The sequence below is a fragment of the Somniosus microcephalus genome, unplaced genomic scaffold (genome assembly GCF_052327205.1).
Source record: "Somniosus microcephalus isolate GS21.2 unplaced genomic scaffold, FLI_Smic_1.0 unresolved_chr4, whole genome shotgun sequence".
Taxonomy (NCBI): domain Eukaryota; kingdom Metazoa; phylum Chordata; class Chondrichthyes; order Squaliformes; family Somniosidae; genus Somniosus; species Somniosus microcephalus.
The window spans coordinates 49563750-49589804 of NW_028225182.1; the positions used below are offsets into that span (position 1 = coordinate 49563750).

Consider the following 26055-nt stretch of genomic DNA (forward strand, 5'->3'; position numbering starts at 1 on the left):
CCCTAATTCTCCTATATGTGTTGAGAAGGGCCAGTTAGAGGGAAAATCAGTCACAAACATAAGTCAATGTATTGGTGAAATCGAAAGTCTACCAATTATTCAATAATACTGTTACTGTTGCTCCTATTTCTGTTACGCAGACGGCACCCAGCTTTACCTCACCACCACTCCTCTCAATCCTTCCACTGTCTCTAAATTGTCAGACTGCTTGTCCGACTTCCAATTAAATATTGGGAAGACCAAAGCCATTGTTTTAGGTCGCCGTCACCAGCTCTATTCCCTAGCCACCGACTCCATCCCTCTCCCTAGCATCTGTCTGAGGCTGAACCACACTGTTCGCAACTTTGGTGTCATATTTGACCCTGAAATGAGCTTCCGACTACATATCAGCGGCATAACAAAGACCGCCTATTTCCGCCACCGTAACATCGCCCGTCTCCGCCCCTGCCTCAGCTCATCTGCTGCTGAAACCCTCATCCATGCCTTTGTTACCTCTAGACTTGACTATTCCAACGCACTCCTGGCTGGCCTCCCACATTCCACCCTCCGTAAACTTGAGGTCATCCAAAACTCGGCTGCCTGTGTCTTAACTCGCACCAAGTCCCGTTCTCCCATCACCCGCCTGTGCTCGCTGACCTACATTGGCTCCCAGTTAAGCAGCGCCTCGATTTTCAAAATTCTCATCCTTGTTTTCAAATCCCTCCATGGCCTCACCCCTCCCTATCTCTGTAATCTCCTCCAGCCCCACAACCCCCCACCCCGAGATCTCTGCACTCCTCTAATTCAGCCCTCTTGATCATCACTGATTATAATCACTCAACCATTGGTGGCCGTGCCTTCTGTTGCCTGGGCCCTAAGCTCTGGAATTCCCTGCCTAAACCTCTCCGTCTCGCTACCTCTCTCTCCTCCTTTAAGACGCTCCTTAAAACCGACCTCTTTGACCAAGCTTTTGGTCACCTGCCCTAATTTCTCCTCAGGTGGCTCGGTGTCAAATTTTTATCTTCTAACACTCCTGTGCAGCGCCTCGGGACGTTTTACTACGTTAAAGGCGCTAAATAAATACAAGTTACTCTAGCCGGAGAGTCCTACGGTCACTGCACTAGCCAGAAACCTAGTTACTGTTGCTTCACTAGTCACGAGCCAGAAATTCCTCTTTATTCATTGACATCTGCGCGTGACTGATGATAATACCACTTCCAGGTCCCTTTTCGGATGCCATAATCTGTAAGGTGTTTGTTTTAACTCTCTCTTAACTCTTTAGGGTAATCAGAGGTAAGACTCAAAACAAGGTTTATTACTTTTCTAGCTTTTCGTTGTATTAACATTAAAGAACAGCAAGGTTTTTGCAGGTCGAGATTCCGACAGCCTTTAAATCAGTGGTGAAACTCGGAATGGCCACAGCTTCGGGAGACGGAGGTTAATTCTCCGTTGATATCCTGCGTGGTGTTCCTCTGGAAAATTTATTTTGCAGAGTGGCATAATAAAACTCACTACGCACTTGGTTGGAGTACAAAGCAAGACTTTAATCAACTTGTTTCAGAACATGGAGGTCTAGTTGTACTTCACTAGTTCCTTGTCTTACAAAATGTCCCATGGCAAGCTGGCCCCACGCCCGAGTATTTATACTCCTTGGACGGCGCCACCAGCTGGCCGTCCAGCGTTATTTCATGAGTCGTTTCTTTATAATGATGAGATTTATAACACAGAGCGCATTCACACATTGTCTATAACCTGTAGCATACCTGCTTGCCGGGTTAATGCTATAATGATGAGGAGAGTCTAATGGAAACCTATTTTGTTACTGTTTTGATATGTCGAAGAAGAAAAATGAAGAAGAGACCACACCTGGAGTACTGTGCGCAGTTTTAGTCTCCTTACCTAAGAAAGGATATACAGTACTTGCCATAGAGGGAGTGCAGCGAAGGTTCACCAGACTGATTCCTGGGATGGCAGGACTGTCTTATGAGGAGAGATTGGGTCGACTAGGCCTGTATTCACTAGAGTTTAGAAGAATGAGAGGGGCTCTCATTGAAACGTATAAAATTCTGACAGGGCTAGACAGACTGGATGCAGGGAGGATGTTTCCCCTGGCTGGGGGGGTCTAGAACCAGGGGTCACAGTCTCAGGATACGGGGTAGGACATTTAGGACTGAGATGAGGAGAAATGTCTTCACTCAGAGGGTGGTGAACCTGTGGAATTCTCTACCACAGAAGGCTGTGGAGGCCAAGTCACTGAATATATTTAAGAAGGAGATAGATCGATTTCTAGACACAAAAGGCATCAAGGGGTATGAGGAGAGAGCGGGAATATGGGATTGAGATCGAGGATCAGCCATGATCGTGTTGAATGGCAGAGCAGGGCCGAATGGCCGACTCCTGCTCCTATTTTTCTCTGTTTCTAAGAAAAAGGGGATCGCACAGTTTCTTGGGTAATGACACACTGCAGAGTGCGTGCTATGTTACAAGCTACAGATGGACGTTATTAGCTCGGCACTTTCATGGGCAGGGCAGCTTTCATGGGCAGGGGGCTTGGGTCAGGCAAGAGGGGTGAGACCGAGGGCAGCGCTGGGCATTGGGCTTGGATGCACGTCCAGTGCAAAAAACCCAAAATGAACCACACTTCAGTCGCCACTTGGATCTGTCCGCCACCCTGCTGCAAGTGGGATGCCTCCTGTGGCAGAGGTCGCTGCCGGTTACTGCACGCAGGTGTAAAAGGCAGTCGCTTTTTTTTTTTACATTTCAGGAGGAGAGCATGGATGTGATGAATCGGGAGACTGCACACGAAAGGTGAGTGTGGCACTTGGAGCTTTCCACCCTCTGCCCGGTTCGTGTAAACCCTCGGTTGCTGAGGGCGCCTTTAGCGGTGTCGCGACTGTAATTCGTGCTCGTCTCCGTTCCCGCTTCCTCGGTTTTCGTCCCTCCACCCCTGGGGGTTAAGGCTTCTCTGGTCATAGAATGATATGGCCCAGGAAGAGGCCGTTCGGCCCATCGTGCCTGTGCCGGTTCTTTGAACGAGCTCTCCGATTAGATCCACGCCCCCCTGCTCTTTCCCCACAGCCCTGCAAATTTTTCCCCTTCAAGTATTTCTCCGATTCCCCTTTTGAAAGTTATTATTGAATCTGCTTCCACCGCCCTTTCAGGCAGCGCGTTCCAGATCACAACAACTCGCGTGAAATAAATGAAATTAAATCATCAATTAAATACCTTACCCAAGTAGACATTCTTCAAGTGAGACCCTTGACGGTGAGACCCAGCGGGCTGCTTTTTGTTCTTCACCTTCCCTAACCTCGGGTCTCTACTGCTGCCCTGGCTCAGTACAGACTGAGATTGAAGCTGGGCTCGTCGTGGTGTCTGTAATCTCAGCAACACGGGGAGCACCGTTACTAAGCGGGAAGTACTGTATATACTCGCCTCCCTGTTTGGAGGTGGCCGGGGGCGGTGGGGGGTGGTTTATCTTGTACGTGGGTCAGATCCTTGCTCCGCTTTCCCTCCAGGTGTAGCAGTTTCTCCACAGACTTTGCACCAGGCAGCAGGTCCAAACCAGCGCCTTCCTATCAGTTGTCGCTCCGCTCCGCTCCTCCCGCACTCTGATACTTGAGAAGGTAACTTCCACTCCCACTGTTGACTTAAAATTGGAGGGACTCCAGCAGATAGGTTCAAGGCGAGAGGAGGCAGGCTTGTGGGAGAGCTGCAGTTTAAGTATTACAATGATTGGGGGAAGCAGTGTAACAGCCGATAGGGATGTGCCAGTTAAAATGGGAAACGGTTGGGGAAAAGTACACCGTGAAAGTGAGAATTACGGTGGGTTGAAGTTTTTGAATGTTGATGTTCACAGTGTCCGAGTTTCTGGTTAGAGTTTGTTTTGGGGGGAGTGGGGTTTCTGGTTGCCTTATTCAATGGATGTATTGTGTCGAATTGTCAGAGAATCGGTATTGGTGTTTCTCCGTGCCTTTTTAATCATGGAATTATAGAAATTTACGGCACGGAAGGAGGCTCATTCGCCCCAGCGTGTCCGTGCCAGCCGACAAAGAGCTCTCCACCCTAATCCCACTTTCCAGCTCTTGGTCCGTAGCCCTGTAGGTTACAGCACTTCAAGTGCATATCCAAGTACTTTTTAAATGTGATGAGGGTCTCTGCCTCTACCACCCTTTCAGGCCGTGAGTTCCAGACCCCCACCACCCTCTGGGTGAAAAAAGTTCTCCTCTAATTCTTCTACCAATTACTTTAAATCTATGCCCCCTGGTTATTGCCCGCTCTGCTAAGGGAAATAAGTCCTTCCAATCCACTCTATCCAGGCCCCTCATAATTTTATACTGCTTCTTAGGCAGTCCCACGGAACCGAGGATGACTTGCTTCCATGCTAAAAATGAGTTCGCAGGTGACGGATGAGTCCAATGCGGGACCTACAGTCTCTGTCACAGGTGGGGCAGACGGTGGTTGAAGGGGCAGGTGGGTGGGGTGCTTGGGTTGACGTGTGCTCCTTCCGCTGTTTGCGCTTGGCTTCCGCTTGCTCCCGGCGAAGAGACTCGAGGTGTTCGGCGCCTTCCCGGATGCTTCTCCTCCGCTTTGAGCGGTCTTGGGCCAGGGATTCCCAGGTGTCAGTGGGGATGTTACACTTTTTCAAGAATGTTTTGAGGGTGTCCTTGAAGCGTTTCCTCTGCCCACCTGGAGCTCTCTTGCCGTGCCGGAGCTCCAAGTAGAGCGCTTGCTTTGGGAGTCTCGTATCGGGCATGCGGACGATGTAGCCCGTCCATCGGAGCTGATCGAGCGTGGTCAAAGCTTCGATGCTGGGGATGTTGGCCTGAGCGAGAACACTGACGTTGGTGCGCCTATCCTGCCAATGGATTTGCAGGATCTTGCGGAGGCAGCGTTGGTGCTACCTCTCCAGTGCTTTGAGGTGCCTGCTGTACATGGTCCATGTCTCTGAGGCATACAGCAGGGCGGGTATCACTACTGCTCTGTAGACCATAATCTTATACACCTCAGTCAAGTCTCCCCTCAGCCCCTCTGTTCCAAAGCAAACGACCCCAGCCTCTCCAATCTTTCCTCACAGCTAAAATTCCCAGCCCAGGAAACATCCTCGTAAATCTCCTCTCCAGTGTAATCACATTACATTTCAGAATGGCTGGAGGGAACAGTCTGATCATTTTGTTGTGAAACTCCCTCTAATGCGCCAGCATGAAATTCAAGCTCCACTGATGCGAAAGGGAATTACCTTTCGACAAAAAAAATCCACACCGAGACATGTAGTCGTGCAATATACTTGAAGCCAGCTGCTTGTCTCTAAAGTGAGCACAGGCTGATTGGCACACTGATAACATCTGTTGTTCAGTGATGTGGTTGCCCGTCTGAGAACGCTGCAGCCCGATGTCTCTTCCAGCCTCTGTCGGGAAGTTGGTTTGGGGGTGAGGGGTTTGAGCGGTGTGTCTGGAGCTATCTGACAGCATTCCAGTCCAGTTATCACGAGGAGGAATTAGTTAGCGTGATGACTGAGATTTTCAATTAGTTTTAGTCGGTGAAGGTGAAACCTGCACTCGCTGTGATCCCACTTGAACTCTATGTTGAACAGAGAGTACAACAATTTCAGATCATAACCTCGGCCCCATCACATATATATACAGGAAACTTTGTGCTATCAGGAGGTGAGCTATCCAGCAATCTGGAGCAACCGGCAAAAATCAGCAGCCGTTTTTTATTCTTTTTTTTTTGCTTTGTTTGAACAGTCAAGCTGTGCAAGGTCTGTAGCTATAGCAACAGCTTCAGCTACAGAGCTTGCAGGCCACACCCGAGTGTTTAGAAGCTGTTGCTAAGCAACAGTGTTTGTTGTCAAATACGGAGATAAGAATCTCTGTATCTCTCAACATTAACTCTGGAGAGTACGGCAGTTTTGAGGCAACGGCAGCAGCTCGGTCCCGTGGGTGCCGGATAGCACAAAGTTTCCTGTACCCAGAAATTCGGGTCGGGGGCTTCCCGCAGGTGCAAGCCCCCGACCTGCACTTACCTAGCGCGCCGGCCGTTGAGCTGTGGGCCCGCGTGGGATTCCGATCCTGGGCCTCCTTCAACTGCCGGCACGCAGTGCTTGCGTATCCCAGGGGCGCAGTTAGTTCAAAGCGTCCCCTGGGATCACGTGGGCCAGGGAGAGCCAATGGTAGCAGGGAATGCTTCATTCATAAGTTGACCTGTCAAACCTATAAATACTATAAGCCCCAAAACATCACTAAATCTTCAAATAAATTTTTTTTTTAAATCACATTTTTAAAATAACTATAAATTACATGAAGTAACTATTTTAAACAATAATTAAAATTTTTGAAAAAATTAATTACATTTTCTAACGGGGCTAAAAATAAACTTACCTTTCTTTAAAGTATTTAAAATAAAAATAATAAACCTGTGGGAAAAAATGTTTTAATTTTAATTAATTCACCACTTACCTTGTTAAAAGCAGGCCTTGCGCCTGCTTTTTACAAGCGTAGCTCCTGGAGACTTACCCTCCCGGGAAAACCTGCAAAAAGACCGTAAGTTCGATGCGCACGCGCTGCCTCTCTGGCGCACGCGTTCCACCTCTGAACCCCTTCTTTCAGGGGAACGGAAGTGCCGGTTTCCCGTGCATGCAGGAAACCGGCACTTTCGTTGGGCCTACGGGTGAGTACCTCGTGCGGACCCACCCGTTGGGACCCGAGTTTTTGGGCCATTTTTTTTATCCACAATTTTTGTTTGGCTTTTTTTTTTCTTCTTCCCTCCCACATGGCAGCTGTCCTTCGTTCTGCCAGCGCAATTCACACCCCACCTAGAGCCATCCTTTGTTTCTTAACCTGTCCTATTACCACCTCCGCCCGCCTTGAATATCTCTTAATGTCTCTTAATCTCTCCCGCTTTCTATCCTAGCACTGACCTTCCCTTTTGTTCTTTCATCCCCTCCCCCTTTTCCCAGCCCCTAAACCTGCTTTTTTTCCAGTTCTGACGAAAGGTCCTCGACCTGAAACATTGACTCTGTTTCTCTCTCCCTGGGTGCTGCCCTGGCCTGCTGAGTTTGTCCAGCGTTTTCTGTTATTTTGTACTCTCTGTCTGTCTGGTTTGGGATTTTTAAAATAGTTGCACCTTTACTAAATCTCATTAAATTCCCAGTGAGCGCGCGTTCATAGCTCACAACCTACCTCTGTTCACCGCCCCCCCCCCCCCCCCCCCCCCACATTGGATAGTGTCTATGAATTGCATTAATGACCCAGAATTTACAGCACAGAAACCAGCCATTCAGCCCAACCGGTCCGTGCTCCACATGCACCTCCTCCCACCCTGCTTCACCCGACGCCATCTGCAGATCCTTCTGCTAATCTGCATATCATTCTATTTGTGAAGGCTCAGCGATAGCGCCGGGCGCCGCTCTTCCGAGCTCGCGGTCAAGCCATTTGGCACCGTAGAGGAAAACTCTGAACTGCGTCGTCCGCCTCCTAATCGTGCCCTGCTGGTATGAAGTAGAAAATGATCAGGGTTTTCCCTCGCCCGCCTTAGGCAGGCTGAAATAAACGCCGTCTTTATCTCGGGAGTCGGGGGAATGTGTTGCCCTCGGTTGGGGGGGGGTCGGCGGGGCGCGTGGTTCTGGTGTCTGATTTGTATTTTTCCCCTCTTCCATCTTTGTTAAGAGGGATACACACAGCCATGCAGATGAGCTGCTCGTGGGAGGACGCCTTCACGCTGGTGAGTACTTCGCACCCTAACCAGGCTAAGTAACTACTAACTACAGGAAACTCTCGATTTACTGGCACCTAAATAACCGGAAATCTCTGTTAACCGGCAAAATTCAGGAGTAGGTTCCGGTAAGTTTTACTTCATATTAGTGGCCATTCCTGGATCTGTGGCCGTGTAACCGGGGTTCCTGCACCTGTTGCCATGCAATAGGGACGCCTGGATCTGTGGCCGGGGTTCCTGCACCTGTTGCCATGCAACAGGGACGCCTGGATCTGTGGCCGTGTACGGGGCTCTCGTACCTTTAACTATACCGCTCTGTAATCCGGACTTTTTGATAAACCGGCATCACGTCGGTGCCGGATAAAAAAAGAGTTTCCTGTAGTAACGCCAAAGCTTCACCTCATGAACTTCTTGTGTGGGTTTTGTGGCCTCAAATGTTTAATATGTATCAGATGGGGAAGTAGACTCCGTGTAAAAGTACACACTTCCGCATCCTTAATTTTGAACAGTGCTTTTGTTTTGTAAGGTGACCTGAAGGGGAAGGACAGTCCAGAGGGGGGACCATTAGATTCAATGTACTTCCCCTTTGTGTGCTGGGGGAGAGGGGGCCGGGGAGAGAATATGGCCGGGATTTTCCGCCTGTTGAAAGTGAATTAGCGGACGTTCGCGGGCTGACGAGAACCGAAGTGGAGAGCTGGCTGCGTTTTTGTAGAAAACACCAAGTGATTTTTTTTGTTTTTGTTTTCAAGATGTTGTGTTTTCACCTCCAAAGCAGAGCTGCAGGTTGGATGCACTCGGCACACAAGTCACTCCCAGGCAGCCACTGACATGAACATAGGAACAGGAGGAGGCCATTCAGCCCCTCGAGCCTGTTCCCACCATTCAATCAGATCAGGGCTGATCTGTATCTTTACTCCATCTACCCGCCCTGGTTCCGTAACCCTTAATACCCTACCCAACCAAAACCTAACAATCTCAGTTTTGGAATTTTTAATTGACCCCCCCCCCCAGCATCGACAGCTTGTAGGGGGGGAGAGTTCCAGATTTCCACCACCCTTTGTGTGAAGAAGTGCTTCCTGACCTCACCCCTGAACGGCCTGGCTCTAATTTTAAGGTTCTGCCCCCTTGTTCTGGACTCCCCCCCCCCCCCCCCCCCCCCACAGAGGAAACAGTTTCTCTCTCTCCACCCGATCAACTCCTTTAATCATCTTAAACACCTCGATTAGATCACCCCTTAATCTTCTAAACTCGAGGGAACACAAGCCCAGTCTATGCAACCTGTAATTTAACTTACTTTAATTTAATTCATAATTTAACCCGTTTAGCCCCCCCCCGGTATATCCCAGTGAGGATTTACTGAATGCGGCGGGTGCCATGAGCAGCCTGCCTCTGTGAACCAGGCCCACTTGCTGGGTTTGCAGCATACGGAGCTGGTGGGCGTCTCTTTGGTGGTGCGGGGATGGGGGGGGGTTTCCTCTAGCTGGCCTGAAGTCGCTGCCCCATTGTAAAGTGTTTACTTTTTTCTGCGTTCCTCGCTGTCTCTTCACCCCCCCCCCCCCCCCCCAATAAAACCCACCAGGTGCAAAGGGTGACGGCGAGCCGACTGTGCCAATTGAATGGCACGATCAGACTGTGTTTTGTCGCGCAGCGATGTGGATTTGCCTGAACGACGGGCCTGGGGATATTCAATCTGGTTACCTGGTGCTAATCTTTCTTTGGCAGTGCGACCAGATGGTGACTGCTGAGCAAGACAACCGGATTCTGACGCTGCCGAGGGACGATATTTTCCCCCTCTCCCCTTCTCCTTCTCCGACACGGATTGGCAAGGTACAGCAGGCGGCCGCTGGATCTATGGTTGAGGCTTGGCAGTTTGCAGCGCGGGCTTGCTGGGTTCCTCGCAGCATTTACAAAAGGCCGCGTGAGATTGGAAGGGGCTTGTGATGGTTTGGGGTTGCCGTCGGGGATGTGATAAATCTCCTTGTTTGCAAACTTTGCCTACTTTGAGATGTCTGACAGAAGGGATGATTGCATTTGGGTCGCACTCTCGCCTCTTGAGTCAGAAGGCTGTGGGTTCAAGCCCCACTCCAGGGACTTGAGCACGTAATCCAGGCCGACACTCCCAGTGCAGTACTGAGGGAGCGCCGCACTGTCGGAGGGGCAGTACTGAGGGAGCGCCGCACTGTCGGCGGGGCAGTACTGAGGGAGCGCCGCACTGTCGGAGGGGCAGTACTGAGGGAGCGCCGCACTGTCGGAGGGGCAGTACTGAGGGAGCGCCGCACTGTCAGGGGCAGTACTGAGGGAGCGCGGCACTGTCAGAGGGGCAGTACTGAGGGAGCGCCGCACTGTCAGGGGCAGTACTGAGGGAGCGCGGCACTGTCGGAGGGGCAGTACTGAGGGAGCGCCGCACTGTCGGAGGGGCAGTACTGAGGGAGCGCCGCACTGTCGGAGGGGCAGTACTGAGGGAGCGCCGCACTGTCGGAGGGGCAGTACTGAGGGAGCGCCGCACTGTCAGGGGCAGTACTGAGGGAGCGCGGCACTGTCGGAGGGGCAGTACTGAGGGAGCGCCGCACTGTCGGAGGGGCAGTACTGAGGGAGCGCCGCACTGTCGGAGGGGCAGTACTGAGGGAGCGCAGCACTGTTGGCGGGGCAGTACTGAGGGAGCGCCGCACTGTCGGAGGGGCAGTACTGAGGGAGCACCGCACTGTCGGAGGGTCAGTACTGAGGGAGCACCGCACTGTCGGAGGGTCAGTACTGAGGGACTGCCGCACTGTCGGAGGGGCAGTACTGAGGGAGCGTCGGGGAGGGGCAGTACTGAGGGAGCGTCGGAGGGGCAGTACTGAGGGAGCGCCGCACTGTCGGAGGGGCAGTACTGAGGGAGCACCGCACTGTCGGAGGGGCAGTACTGAGGGAGCGCCGCACTGTCGGAGGGGCAGTACTGAGGGGAGCGCCGCACTGTCGGAGGGGCAGTACTGAGGGAGCGCCGCACTGTCAGAGGGGCAGTACTGAGGGAGCGTCGCACTGTCGGAGGGTCAGTACTGAGGCAGCGTCGCACTGTCGGAGGGGCAGTACTGAGGGAGCGCCGCACTGTCGGAGGGGCAGTACTGAGGGAGCGCCGCACTGTCAGAGGGGCAGTACTGAGGGAGCGTCGCACTGTCGGAGGGTCAGTACTGAGGGAGCGCCGCACTGTCGGAGGGGCAGTACTGAGGGAGCGCCGCACTGTCGGAGGGGCAGTACTGAGGGAGCGCCGCATTGTCAGAGGGGCAGTACTGAGGGAGCGTCGCACTGTCGGAGGGGCAGTACTGAGGGAGCGTCGCACTGTCGGAGGGGCAGTACTGAGGGAGCACCGCACTGTCGGAGGGGCAGTACTGAGGGAGCGCCGCACTGTCGGAGGGGCAGTACTGAGGGAGCACCGCACTGTCGGAGGGGCGGTACTGAGGGAGCGCCGCACTGTCGGAGGGGCAGTACTGAGGGAGCGCCGCATTGTCAGAGGGGCAGTACTGAGGGAGCGTCGCACTGTCGGAGGGGCAGTACTGAGGGAGCGTCGCACTGTCGGAGGGGCAGTACTGAGGGAGCACCGCACTGTCGGAGGGTCAGTACTGAGGGAGCGCCGCACTGTCGGAGGGGCAGTACTGAGGGAGCACTGCATTGTCTCAGTGCAACTTAGAAGCAAGCAGCTGATTGATTGCTCTTGCAAGATATTTGTCTTTCTGCCGCTTTTAGCAAAGAGGGTGCGTGAGGTTGCAAAGGGCCTGTGATATTGTAGATTGACGCTGGGAATTTGCAAACTGCAGTTGTGGGTTTGGAAGCCTTGGTGTAAGAAGGTATGACTCTGAGAGTATGACTGGCAGGCTGTTGCTTGACTAGTCTGTGGGACAGCTCTCCCAGATGTTGGCGAGCAGGACTTTGCAGAGCCGACTGTGCCGATGTCGATGCCGGGTGGTCCGCCTGGTTTCTTTCTTACTGTGTTTCGTAGCGGTTTGTTACAACTGAGTGACTTGCTGGGCCATTTCAGAGGGCAGTTAAAGGGCAACCACATTGCTGTGGGTCTGGAGTCACACATAGGCCAGACCGGGAAAGGGCGGCAGATTTTATGACAATCCGATAGTTTCATGGTTACCATTCCAGATTTATTTAATTCATTGAATTTAAATTCCCCAGCTGCCGTGGTGGGATTTGAACTCGCGCCTCTGGATTACTAGCCCAGTGACATTTCCACTCTGCTACCATTCCCACTTAGTTTAGTTTGAGCTGCACCATATATTTGGGATTGAATAGTCTTTCACCTCACGCTGCAGTGGTCAGGAATCTGACCCCTGGGGAATCACCGGCCGGCCGGGTCTGAATCACTTTAAATTGTCAGCTTCGGGAAACTGTGATTCTCCAGTTGGTGTGTGGAAAGCATTTAGTGTTGTTGCAGTATTTCACAGTTGAAGAACCTGTCGAGTTGAGAGAAGGTGCACTTTATTCAGCAGTGTGCAGTGTGGCAGGGCAATGCACTGCTGTGGAAATGCGGTGTGCCATCTAGTGGTGGGAGGCGGGTTTGCATCTACAGTTTCACGTACAGTCCCCACTGCTTAAACCGTCTGCTTATCCTTGACAGCTGCCTATATTGGGGGAAAAGGCCACTAACGGTTACCCATTGACATCGACGTCAATTACAAAGGCGGCACTTAAACCGTATTAAGGGTGCCAAATATTTCGGGCAGTTCAAGCCGCCAAGTCACAAACCCCCTCCCCGTGGCCTCCAGAAGTTCTGCCACTGCTGCGACTCCTTCTTGCTGAGGTGCACACCTTCCTGCTCCGTTTTGAAATCGACAGTGACAGTCTGACCGCCTCACGTTAATCTCCAACCCAAGCTGGGATGGCAGGAATGACGTATGAAGCAAGATTGAGTCAATTAGGCTTATATTCGCTAGAGTTTAGAAGAATGAGAGGGGATCTCATTGAAACTTATAAAATTCTAACAGGACTAGATGCAGGAAGGATGTTCCCGATGGCGGGGGAGACCAGAACCAGGGGTCACAGTCTAAGGATAAGGGGTAAGCCATTTAGGACAGAGATGAGGAGGAATTTCTTCACCCAGAGAGTGGTGAACCTGTGGAATTCTCTATCACACAGGGCAGTTGAGGCCAACCTATTAAATATATTCAAGAAGGCGTTAGATATATTTCTTAAGGCTAAAGGGATCAAGGGATATGGGGAGAAGGCAGGGACAGGGTACTGAATTTGGATGATCAGCCATGATCTCATTGAGTGGCGGAACAGGCTCGAGGGGCCGAATGGCCTACTCCTGCTCCTAGGTTTCTATGTTGCTGAGGATCGAGCAAGGCAGGGTTAACTGGCGCAGATGGCAATGGGTGGGGGAGGGGTTGTCGCTGGGGTGGACAAAGGCGGGTGAGGGGGTAGCGGCTTGCCACCAGTGGGTTAATAAATGCCGCCTTTCTTTCGCAGCAGTACTTCTCATCATCCCAGCCGATTCTGATACCCAAAGGTGGCGTCACACCAAATTCCTCTCCGAGTCCCACTCGACGTTTTGGAAGGTGAGAGAAATCTGTCGACTCTTAAAACTCGAACTTGGGTGTCTCATAGTTGTTACTTCTTGTGTTTCTTTTCCCCCCTTACTCTTTTCAGTCCTGCGCTGTGGACTCTGGTATTTTCGTTACAAAAGAAACATTCTTTCCCTCCCTGTTATTATTCCAATGTATATCCCACGATGAGCCATTTCAGTGCCCCTTTTCCTCCTCATTCCTCGTAAAAGTGCCCTACGTTTTTTCTACACTTATCACCAGAAATTCACCTGTTGCTGAGGTGCTAAGTCATGATATCTTGGCACCCAGGTGTGTGTCTCAGTGGCCTTATTTCTCCGAGTTTAATTAAATGTCTTTCAGCCACTAAGGCAGCTTTTAATGCTGTTTTATGCACTGCATAACATTCATTTGAAGTAATACCGTCACACTTTTCTGAGTCTCCCAAGCTGTAAAAATATCCCTTTACATAATGGGTGGCAGAGCAATGGCCAATGGGTGGCAGAGCAATGGCCAATGGGTGGCAGAGCAATGGCCAATGGGTAACAGAGAACAGTGGCCAATGGGTAACAGAGCAATGGGTAACAGAGAGCAATGGCCAATGGGTAACAGAGAGCAATGGGTAACAGAGAGCAATGGCCAATGGGTGGCAGAGGGCAATGGCCAATGGGTAACAGAGAGCAATGGCCAATGGGTGGCAGAGAGCAATGGCCAATGGGTGGCAGAGAGCAATGGCCAATGGGTGGCAGAGAGCAATGGCCAATGGGTGGCAGAGAGCAATAGCCAATGGGTAGCAGAGAGCAATGGCCAATGGGTGGCAGAGAGCAATGGCCAATGGGTAACCCAGAACAATGGCCAATGGGTAGCAGAGAGCAATGGCCAATGGGTGGCAATGGCCAATGGGTGGCAGAGAGCAATGGCCAATGGGTAGCAGAGAGCAATGGCCAATGGGTGGCAGAGCAATGGCCAATGGGTGGCAGAGAGCAATGGCCAATGGGTAACCGAGGACAATGGCCAATGGGTAGCAGAGAGCAATGGCCAATGGGTGGCAATGGCCAATGGGTGGCAATGGCCAATGGGTAGCAGAGAGCAATGGCCAATGGGTGGCAGAGCAATGGCTAATGGGTGGCAGAGCAATGGCCAATGGGTGGCAGAGAGCAATGGCCAATGGGTAGCAGAGAGCAATGGCCAATGGGTGGCAGAGCAATGGCCAATGGGTGGCAGAGAGCAATGGCCAATGGGTAGCAGAGAGCAATGGCCAATGGGTGGCAGAGCAATGGCCAATGGGTGGCAGAGAGCAATGGCCAATGGGTGGCAGAGAGCAATGGCCAATGGGTGGCAAGAGAGCAATGGCCAATGGGTGGCAAGAGAGCAATGGCCAATGGGTGGCAGAGAACAATGGCCAATGGGTGGCAGAGAACAATGGCCAATGGGTGGCAGAGAGCAATGGCCAATGGGTAACCGAGAACAATGGCCAATGGGCGACCGAGAGCAACGGCCAATGGGCGGCAGAGAACAACGGCCAATGGGCGGCAGAGAACAACGGCCAATGGGCGGCAGAGAACAACGGCCAATGGGCGGCAGAGAACAACGGCCAATGGGCGGCAGAGAGCAACGGCCAATGGGCGGCAGAGAGCAACGGCCAATGGGCGGCAGAGAGCAACGGCCAATGGGCGGCAGAGAGCAACGGCCAATGGGCGGCAGAGAGCAACGGCCAATGGGCGGCAGAGAGCAGCGGCCAATGGGCGGCAGAGAGCAGCGGCCAATGGGCGGCAGAGAGCAGCGGCCAATGGGCGGCAGAGAGCAGCGGCCAATGGGCGGCAGAGAGCAGCGGCCAATGGGCGGCAGAGAGCAGCGGCCAATGGGCGGCAGAGAGCAGCGGCCAATGGGCGGCAGAGAGCAGCGGCCAATGGGCGGCAGAGAGCAGCGGCCAATGGGCGGCAGAGAGCAGCGGCCAATGGGCGGCAGAGAGCAGCGGCCAATGGGCGGCAGAGAGCAGCGGCCAATGGGCGGCAGAGAGCAGCGGCCAATGGGCGGCAGAGAGCAGCGGCCAATGGGCGGCAGAGAGCAGCGGCCAATGGGCGGCAGAGAGCAGCGGCCAATGGGCGGCAGAGAGCAGCGGCCAATGGGCGGCAGAGAGCAGCGGCCAATGGGCGGCAGAGAGCAGCGGCCAATGGGCGGCAGAGAGCAGCGGCCAATGGGCGGCAGAGAGCAGCGGCCAATGGGCGGCAGAGAGCAGCGGCCAATGGGCGGCAGAGAGCAGCGGCCAATGGGCGGCAGAGAGCAGCGGCCAATGGGCGGCAGAGAGCAGCGGCCAATGGGCGGCAGAGAGCAGCGGCCAATGGGCGGCAGAGAGCAGCGGCCAATGGGCGGCAGAGAGCAGCGGCCAATGGGCGGCAGAGAGCAGCGGCCAATGGGCGGCAGAGAGCAGCGGCCAATGGGCGGCAGAGAGCAGCGGCCAATGGGCGGCAGAGAGCAGCGGCCAATGGGCGGCAGAGAGCAGCGGCCAATGGGCGGCAGAGAGCAGCGGCCAATGGGCGGCAGAGAGCAGCGGCCAATGGGCGGCAGAGAGCAGCGGCCAATGGGCGGCAGAGAGCAGCGGCCAATGGGCGGCAGAGAGCAGCGGCCAATGGGCGGCAGAGAGCAGCGGCCAATGGGCGGCAGAGAGCAGCGGCCAATGGGCGGCAGAGAGCAGCGGCCAATGGGCGGCAGAGAGCAGCGGCCAATGGGCGGCAGAGAGCAGCGGCCAATGGGCGGCAGAGAGCAGCGGCCAATGGGCGGCAGAGAGCAGCGGCCAATGGGCGGCAGAGAGCAGCGGCCAATGGGCGGCAGAGAGCAGCGGCCAATGGGCGGCAGAGAGCAGCGGCCAATGGGCGGCAGAGAGCAGCGGCCAATGGGCGGCAGAGAGCAGCGGCCAATGGGCGGCAGAGAGCAGCGGCCAATGGGCGGCAGAGAGCAGCGGCCAATGGGCGGCAGAGAGCAGCGGCCAATGGGCGGCAGAGAGCAGCGGCCAATGGGCGGCAGAGAGCAGCGGCCAATGGGCGGCAGAGAGCAGCGGCCAATGGGCGGCAGAGAGCAGCGGCCAATGGGCGGCAGAGAGCAGCGGCCAATGGGCGGCAGAGAGCAGCGGCCAATGGGCGGCAGAGAGCAGCGGCCAATGGGCGGCCGAGAGCAGCGGCCAATGGGCGGCCGAGAGCAGCGGCCAATGGGCGGCCGAGAGCAGCGGCCAATGGGCGGCCGAGAGCAGCGGCCAATGGGCGGCCGAGAGCAGCGGCCAATGGGCGGCCGAGAGCAGCGGCCAATGGGCGGCCGAGAGCAGCGGCCAATGGGCGGCCGAGCGCAGCGGCCAGTTTTGAAATGTGTTGTGCAAGCGCACAGCACTCATTCCATTTTTTTGTGCTAAACCGTTCTACAATACCTTAAAATTAGGCTCAGCGAGCACCCAAGATGGGCACGCTCAATAACCAGGGGTACTTTAAATGTGAATCTCTCAATTTCAACATTGGTCGATACCAGTACACGACCCGTGGTGTTTCTCCTGGTCAGTTGGAGAGTGTAGGCTTTACCGACTGGCGAATAGATCAGATCGTGGCTGATCTATATCTTACCTCCATCTTTAAGTTAAGATACAGACCAGCCATGATCAATGTTCCCTCTAATTTGTTTTAGGTGCACAGTTCCTTTTAACTGGCTGTGCGGTCCATTCAGATTTCTCTGTCTCTCCCGCTCACGTTGTCTCTGTCTCTCTTGCTGGCTGTCTCTCTCTCTCTCTCGCGCTCTCTCTCTCGCTCGCTCTCTCGCTCTCTATCTCTCCCTCTCGCTGGCTCTCTCCCTCGCTGGCTCTCTCTCCCTCGCTGGCTCTCTCTCCCTCGCTGGCTCTCTCTCCCTCGCTGGCTCTCTCTCCCTCGCTGGCTCTCTCTCCCTCGCTGGCTCTCTCTCCCTCGCTGGCTCTCTCTCCCTCGCTGGCTCTCTCTCCCTCGCTGGCTCTCTCTCCCTCGCTGGCTCTCTCTCCCTCGCTGGCTCTCTCTCCCTCGCTGGCTCTCTCTCCCTCGCTGGCTCTCTCTCCCTCGCTGGCTCTCTCTCCCTCGCTGGCTCTCTCTCCCTCGCTGGCTCTCTCTCCCTCGCTGGCTCTCTCTCCCTCGCTGGCTCTCTCTCCCTCGCTGGCTCTCTCTCCCTCGCTGGCTCTCTCTCCCTCTCGCTGGCTCTCTCTCCCTCTCGCTGGCTGGCTCTCTCTCCCTCTCGCTGGCTGGCTCTCTCTCCCTCTCGCTGGCTGGCTCTCTCTCTCTCTCGCTGGCTGGCTCTCTCTCTCTCTCGCTGGCTGGCTCTCTCTCTCGCTGGCTGGCTCTCTCTCTCTCTCTCGCTGGCTGGCTCTCTCTCTCTCTCTCGCTGGCTGGCTCTCTCTCTCTCTCTCGCTGGCTGGCTCTCTCTCTCTCTCTCGCTGGCTGGCTCTCTCTCTCTCTCTCGCTGGCTGGCTCTCTCTCTCTCTCGCTGGCTGGCTCTCTCTCTCTCTCTCGCTGGCTGGCTCTCTCTCTCGCTGGCTGGCTCTCTCTCGCTGGCTGGCTCTCTCTCTCTCTCGCTGGCTGGCTCTCTCTCGCTGGCTGGCTCTCTCTCGCTGGCTGGCTCTCTGTCGCTCTCTCGCTCGCTGGCTGTCTGTCGCTCTCTCGCTCGCTGGCTCTCTCTCCCTCGCTGGCTCTCTCTCCCTCGCTGGCTCTCTCTCGCTGGCGCTCTCTCTCTCGCTGGCTCGCTCTCTCTCGCTGGCTCTCTCTCTCTCTCGCTGGCTCTCTCTCGCTGGCTGGCTCTCTCTCTCTCTCGCTGGCTGTCTGTCGCTCTCGCTGGCTGTCGCTCTCTCGCTGGCTGTCTGTCGCTCTCTCGCTGGCTGTCGCTCTCTCGCTGGCTGTCTGTCGCTGTCTCGCTGGCTCTCTCTCGCTCTCTCGCTGGCTGGCTCTCTCTCGCTCTCTCGCTGGCTGGCTCTCTCTCTCGCTGGCTGGCTCTCTCGCTGGCGCTGTCTCGCTGTCCCACTGAGCTCAGTCTCGCTGCCACACTGAGCTCAGCCTCTCTGTCTCACTCGCCACCCTTACTGCCCTGAACCTCCCCTTTTATGCTCACCTGGGGAAACTCTCCTACTCCAGGTGCAATTATCTTTAAAGGGGGACGGGCTTCTTAAAGGGAGGCCGCACCCTTACTCTGGGACCGGAGCCTTTGTTCACCCTGCCACATAGTACAGCATGGCAATTAGAGGAGCAATGGAGCGATCTGTGGAACTGTTGTGTCTGTGTCTGGTCCATTGAGGGATGCCTCCCGAGGTTTGAACCTGTCTTTGCCTCTACAGCAGAAGAAGTGTCAGCCCGAGTGTTGCTATACGACCCAGTGCCTTGGGACCATTGAAGAGGAAAGGTAAGGGGTCTTCAGTAACGCCTCTTCAAAATGCAGATACAAATGGCACAGTCACTAACACGTTTACTTCTGTTACTTTCTGACTCTCTGTGTCAGCTTGGCTCGGTTGGTAGCACTCTCACCTCCTGAGATCAAAGGTTGAGGCTCAAGTTCCTCTGTTAGAGAGGATAGGTGTGTTCCTGCCTATAATTTGCTCCTCATATCAATTGGGTTCATACACACTGAATGTGAGATGTCACCCATTCTATTAAGTACACTGTCATTAAACACGCACGCAAAAAGTGAACCCAATCCCAAAATAAGGGTACAAGACGCTGGAAATATGCAGCAGATTAATCGGCATCTGGAAGAACGAAGGATAGGTTAGCAGTTCGGCCAGTGGGGGGGTGCCTTCATCAGCACTGAACATTAACCTGCCTTTCTCTTTCAGTTGCTGACTGACTGCGCTTCCAGCAGTTATCCCTCCCAGCAGAGAACCTGCGGCCTGCATGGCGCCGCGCGCCGTAAGCCAGTTCAATTAATGCCCATCTCGAAAACGACTTAAACTGAATTTTTCCAAAGCGAAATACTGCAGATGCTGGAAACACTCAGCAGGCCAGGCAGCGTCTGCGGAGAGAGAGAGAAAAACAGAGTCAGCGTTTCATGCCGATGACCTCTCGTCAGTTCTGAGCGTCGGAGGGCCGGGAGCAATAGATCGGGGGGGGCAAGAGGAGCTTTTGGGAGTGGGGGGGGGGCGTTTGAAGGCCTGGTGGACGCTGGATCCGGGAGTTAAGTGTAAAGGCACTTGGCTCCTGGATCCTGCAGTCCTTGCCTTACTTTAGCTGGCGGGTTTCACGAGGCTGACCGAACCCGACCAGCTGCAGTTAAATTTAAAATGGAGATTCAAAATGAGGCTCGCAGCCTCATTATAACATTTAAAGTGTCGACCCACCTCTTGGGAGCAGAGTCAGGAATTATCAGACACCTAGAAGCATATATTTAAGAAGGAGATCGATAGATTTCTAGACACAAAAGGCATCAAGGGGTATGGGGAGAGCAGGAATATGGTATTGAGATAGAGGATCAGCCATGATCATATTGAATGGCGGAGCAGGCTCGAAGGGCCGACTCCTGCTCCTATTTTTTCATATGTTTTTAAGTAGACAAGGAAAGAAAGAGGTGGGAGATACGGAGACAATTCAGTGCTGGATCGAAGGGAGGGCGATACTGAGGAAAGGTCTCGGACCTGAACCGCTGGCCAATGCTGCCTTGGCCTGCTGCCATATTTACATTTATTATCCCTCAATCAACATTACTTAAAAACAGATGATTGCTCATTTATCGCATTGCTGATTGTGGGAGCTTGCTGTGCGCCAATTGGCTGCCGCGTTTCCTACTTTACGACAGTGACCGCACTTCGAAAAGTACTTCATTGGCTGGAAAGCGCTTTGGGATGTTTGGTGGTCGTGAAAGGCGCTGGAGAAATGCGAGTTAATTCTTTGCTTCTTCCTGCAGGTGACATGGAAGTGGATTCGCCGCCAAAGAAATTATTTGTTAGTGGCGTCCCTGGGACTGGAAACGCTGAGACTCCTCTGCTAACCCCATCCCTCTCACACAGGTACACCAAGTCCAAGTTCCTGGGTGTTGTCGCTTCTCCAACAAAAGTGATCTAAGGTCCATGTGCACAAGTCGGTTCGCCTCTCTTCCCACCCCCACCCACTATCGTCACTTCGATAATTTCAGGACCAATTATTAAAACTATTTGTTCCGAGTGCGAGTATAAGATTGAGTGTTGTCGAGGTCAGTTCCGTGTTGTTTTCCATGTCCCCCCCCCTCTCCTGAAGGCCCTGGCTCCTGTTGCACATTGGGGTTCATAGCTTCCTCCAGTGCCTCACCCAAGTTACAGGCGAGCTTTGACAGCGAAGCACATTACAAACACGCCTGATCATCATCTTGCCTGGCGTCCGCCCAGGTGCATTTCCCACCAGGAGTCACCGGAAGCAGCAGAAATATTGACTCATTTCCTCTCCCTCTCTTCTCTTCCCCCTAACCCAATGGCTGATTGATTAAAGCCATCACCCGGTTGGTGTGGGTCAGCCCCCTCTATCATCAAGGCTCCTTGGGTTGTTTTCCCCACCCTTCCAAGTTAGTTGGTTTCATCCGGGGGGGGCAATTGTTGGAGAACTACAATTGCTGGAGAGAGCAAATATCAGCCAGAGTTCCCATGCCCTAATGCCTATCAGCATGTGTGAGGAATTGGGTAAGGTACCAAAGAGCCTCTTGGTGCCCATGGAACTGTGCCATGGGACATTTTACTCCATTTAAAGGCACTATATAAATGCAAGTTGTTGTTGCCTCTGTAACCTCCTCCAGCCCTACTCTGCACTCCTCCAATTCGGGCCTCTTGCGTATCCCCTGATTATAATCAATCCACCATTGGCGGCCGTGCCTTTAGCTGCCCGGGCCCGAAGCTCTGGACTTCCCTCCCTAAACCTCTCCGCCTCTCCTCCTTTAAGTCGCTCCTTAAAAACTGACCTCTTTGACCCAGTTTTTGGTCACCTGTCCCTAATAATCTCCTTAAGCAGCTCGGTGCCAAATTTAGTTTGAGAATCGCTCCTGCGAAGCGCCCTGGGACGTTTTACTACGTTAGAAGAGATCACAATGGGGAAAGATGGGTTTCGAGGAGGCTTGTGAAAAGGTGGCAGCGAGGTGAAGGGGTTTCGGCAGGGAGCTCCAGCGAGGAGGAGTTGTTGTGGTGGTGCCCGGGAGAGAGTCAACGACTTGAGGAGGCGGAGAAGAAGAGGGAAAATGCGGGAGGGGAACCAAACCAAGGATCTGAAGCTTCTTGCTCCCAACTGTGCAGGCAGACCGATTCCCAACGCCAGTGCTTTCTCTCTGACCTGAATCAGTCATTCATGAAAGAAAGACTTGTGAAATAATACTGAGCGGCCTGCGGGTGGCGCTGTCCAGGGAGAGTATAAATACTCGGGCACGGGCCCAGCTTGCGCAGGACATTCTTAACAGGAACTAGTGAAGGACACAACTAGACCTCGATGTTGTAAAACAGTTAATTAAAGCTTTGTTTAACGCTTAGACCAAGTGCTTAGTAGTTTTCTTACGTCACCCTCATTTTTTTTTTTTTTTGTGTTTGTGTGTTTCTGTTCCAGCCTGGAAAGTGTGAACAGCAGCCCTCCCCAGACCGTACCTCCATCAGGGCCTTACGTTGCGACTTCACCATCCGCCCCCGAGATCGGGTTCCCTTCGCCTTTCGCCGCTGTGGCTCACCCACCTGGAATGTGAACCAAGAGACAATCAGCTATATTCTAAGAGATGGGCTACATAAAGCACTTTGTTAGAGGACACTGTATAATAGCATTCCTAATCAGTATTTTATAGTCAACTTGTATAGTTCATTAGTGAAAGGAAACCTTTTAAAGACGGTCAGCGAGTGGGGGGGTGGGGGTTGGGGAGCAGAACCCGTTCCTGCCTACCCCTTGGGCTGTGGAACTGCACAGTCCACTGCTGGAGCTAACCTGAGCCTTTGGCATATTGGGTTCAGCCTGTGCACCTGCCCACTGTATATATACCACTGTATGGATGGCTGGTGAAGAAGAATTGGGTGGTTGTTGTCGAGAGGTTAGAGGAGAGTTGAGCGGCCGCTCCTGCCCTCTGTAGATAACGTGCCAATAGGGCTGGAGCAGCCGCTAAGACAAGGTTGGGCCCAGGCCCCCCAACCGTCAGAAGAACGACTCGACAGAACTTGACCAGGTTCTGCGCACACGAGCAACAGGGGCAGCGGGAAGCTGCTGAGGCGGCCAGTCGCGACCGTGTGATGGTGAGTGAGCTTTACCAGTAGAAGTAAGGGTGCTCCTGTCCTCCCGCCAGCCTTCGAAGTTGGCCACGTTTCCGCGGTGAGCAGGGAGCTTAGCAGCTGGTTGCATTTGATGGGATGCGCGCAATGGTAATAACACACAAGTGGTGTCTTCCACACGTGCGTACAGACAGTGATTTGGTTTAGTGGCTTACTGTTGCTTTATCTGATTATATACATTCTGTGAAGTTGATTCCTGGATCATTTAACCAAAAATTTACATATCATTTGGGTTATCTTTCTGTGTTGGGCTCACTTGTCCTGTTGAAACTGCCTGTAACAAACCGAAAGCAGAATTACAAGGGTTGGACGGATCACTGTTGATTATGGTGGGCATGCAGTCACTGTGTAGGCATACAGTATGGTTCTTTAGCAGTTGCCTGGTGCACGATTTGATCCCCATTCGTTACTACCTTCAGCTCGCTATTACAAAATACTGCTCCAATAAGGAAATTATTGTATCAAACAATCCCGTAACTAATACGATAGCAAAATACTGCGGATGCTGGAAATCCGAAATAACAACAGGAAATGCTGGAAAAACTCAGCGGGCCAGGCAGCATCAGTGGAGAGAGAAACCGAGTTAACGTTTCAGGTCTGGGACCCTTCGTCAGAACGGACGAAAGGTCATTGACCTGAAACGTTGACTCTCTTTCTCTCTCCACCGATGCTGCCTGGCCCGCTGAGTTTTTCCAGTGTTTCCGGTTGTTATCTTCCGTCACTAACTTTGCTCATCGCTGCCCAGCTGAGAGCAGCCATGTGAAGTCATGGCTTCCGTTGTTTTTCCTGAGGCGGGATCTCTCGTGTACCACGCAAAGCTTCTGTGGGGGGGGGGGGGGTCCCTTCCTTACTACAGAAACCATGTAAACCACCTCCTCGGCACGCACATCCCACCCCCTGCCCCCGTCGTAAAACTGCCCTCTGCACAGCTCTGACGTCGCTGTGGGGCGGATCCAGTCCAAGCTTGAGAGACGGTTTACTGTTACAGTATTATAAATCCAAAAGTCTGCATCCAGCAGTGTCGGTGCTGGCGATGAGCGCAGTTAAAGGCAGGCTCCGCCGAGCGAGCGAACCGCTGCCGGACTTGTGCGTAAGTGAAGCCGTATTTGTTTTTATTTTTTTCCTCTTCAGAGGTGCCGATTTATGTAACCGAGGCTGAGGAAATTCCCGGTGCACGGGCTTCTGGAAAGTAGCTGACCAAAAAAATAAACCGCAGTAGAGGCACCCAGAAGCGGAAAGTGTTGTTCGTATAGAATGTGCTTGCAACTGGAAATTCCATTCAGTAGGATAAGGAGAATGTAATGTGGAGGGAGATTTAATACTGAAGTAGAAAGCGATTGTTTGGCCGTTGCCCTTTCTTATTTGGTTGCAGCACTCTTGATGAGGATGGATGGAATTGCGTGTTTAGCCAGGAGCAGGCCGCTCTGTGCAACTCGTCGAGGCCAAACGGTCAATGCCATACGAATCTGATGACAATTGTGTGCAATGTGTTGGACTCCAGACATCTGGAAAACCTATAGCTTTATTTTATTTTATTTTTTTGCTTCTTCCTCCTTTTTTGGAAAGTTAGCTGCTGTGTGTTGCTTCAACATCTTGTACTGTACCGGTCCCGTCACTGTCGCTTTGCCGTAGGGTTCAAAACTCGGAGCCACTGAATTCCTGAAGCCCTCACCCGCCCCCCCCCCCCCCCCCCCGATTTGCTGGTCAGACGTCAGGAATATGACTGACAAGCAGTTAAGTTTGATCCCCCCCCCCCTCCGCCCCCGCTTCGTAATGTTGTTCTGTAACTAGCGACCTGCTTTTGATTAACCATCGTTGCTGCTTCTGTTGCGAGGGAAAGCCTGGAAGTGGATGGTGCTAGTTAAATGTTCAAAGTCTTGGGACGTTGAGCTTTCCTTCGGTCGGTTGACCGTCTCCGGCAGCCCTCTCCCGCCTGAGACGGTGTGGATGGTTGGCGGGTAGAACCTGCGGGACTCTAGACTCGATGCCAATTCCTGGCTCGTTTCACCCATTTCGTACCAAAGCCTTTTAAGAGAAGAAACGTGGAGTTGGGACGAGTTTCTAAAGAAGAAATCAAGGTATCTGACAGTCTTGATGCCTTTCTGTGCTCGGAATCCGTTCACTCGCTGCTTCAACAATGTACAGCACCCACGTGTCATCAGCTGATACTGTGTTAGGCCAGTTAATGTGCTGTAACTCAAAAGGGTTAAAAATGATTCTTTACAATCACTGGTCTAGAGAACCACTGAGTAGGGACAACGCAATATATGAAGAAAATAAATCTAAGGTCATTGGTGCCAATTTTATATTTTTTATATAATATATAATTATATATATATATATATACACACACAGTGAGAGTTGTCTAACTTCCGCCTATCCAGAGAGGTCAGTCGTGTCTATTGTTGCCGCTCATAATGTAATTCCAAACAATAAATTAATTGATTGCCAGGATGTGAGTGAGAATTTCAAAGAGGTCCGTCAGGTGTCGGTAGCCAAAATCCATGGAAAGAAATGAGAGGGACACTTCACTACTTACTTGCAATTTCTAAGAGACACGATGGAACGTGGTAAAGAGTAACTTAGAATGGAATAAGTTACAGAGAATTCGGAAAGGCTGAAGTCTTGGGACACTTTACACAAAATGTAGAGACGGACGGTGGGTGGGTGGAAATGGAACAATCCCCATCTCTTGGATTTGAACCATTATTGTAAGGAAGACCCGTCTGTCTGAAGTAAGCCTCAGCCGCGATGATTACAGATGAGCATTTCCCCCCCCCCCTCCCCTGTATTATTTGTGTATGTTTGTTTCCTGAGCTTTGAAATGATTGCTTGGGGTGATCACGCAAATCATTAAACACCAGAGGTTTTTTTTTTTTGAAGATGTTGCTGAAATGTTTACGCTGCTACTCGACGGCATTTCAGTCGAATCCAGTTGCCCTTTTCTCCTGATCTCATAGCTAAGAGGCCCAGGTGGCAAAAATAGTTTGAGACCAGACTCTGAGGTGTGTGTCCTTCACCATCGATCCAAGAGTTTTTGACTGCAGTAGAAACAATCGGGTATATGATTACCACAATTTTCTAAAAGTTAGGTAATTTTAGTAAAATACTAGTCTATCCCCTGTTGACATTGCACACAAGTGTAGTCTTCAGGTGACGTGGAGTTAAGGGCCGGGAGAATAATTGAACCAGGGCACACCGATGAAATTCAGTCTCCATTTTAAGTCATACATTCTGTCCTTTTTGTATTTCCGTTATAATTTCTGATGTCCATATTAAGCTGCCTATGTAAACGTGTCACCCTGTAATTACACCCTCCTGCCAGTAGTGGTGCTGCAGCGCCAACACTGGGGTGGGCAGGTGTAATTACAGCCTGATGCGTTTAACAGGGAGTTTCCATTCTAAACGTGGACATATAAATTTATAATGGGGGCAGGGAGTGCATATCGTTTTTAATATATAAATTATGGTACCTCTAACCATAACTTGGATTTGGCATTAGGCTTTAGAACCCAGCTCTTAGACCTCTGGGAACGCGGTTGAGGTCCAGCCCACAGAAGCCTGGTCCTGATTGAAAATCCGTTTGGTCACCTCACC

At 52.7% G+C, this 26055-nt stretch overlaps 1 protein-coding gene across 4 annotated transcripts in view; it reads left to right on the forward strand.

Annotated features, from left to right (window-relative positions):
* The window catches only part of LOC147091061 (P2R1A-PPP2R2A-interacting phosphatase regulator 1-like), a 47616-nt gene extending 25667 nt beyond the window's left edge, over positions 1-21949 (forward strand). For 3 of the 4 annotated variants that reach the window (XM_085977521.1, XM_085977519.1, XM_085977522.1), the window contains 7 exons: positions 2744-2787; positions 7644-7698; positions 9412-9516; positions 13141-13229; positions 18544-18608; positions 20103-20205; positions 21755-21949. In XM_085977521.1, coding sequence (XP_085833647.1) covers positions 2744-2787; positions 7644-7698; positions 9412-9516; positions 13141-13229; positions 18544-18608; positions 20103-20205; positions 21755-21887 — 594 coding nt within the window. In that variant the 3' untranslated portion in view covers positions 21888-21949. The remainder of the gene's footprint in view (positions 1-2743; positions 2788-7643; positions 7699-9411; positions 9517-13140; positions 13230-18543; positions 18609-20102; positions 20206-21754) is intronic. The other variant, XM_085977520.1, reaches the window with a different exon arrangement.
* The last annotated feature ends 4106 nt before the right edge of the window (positions 21950-26055 follow it).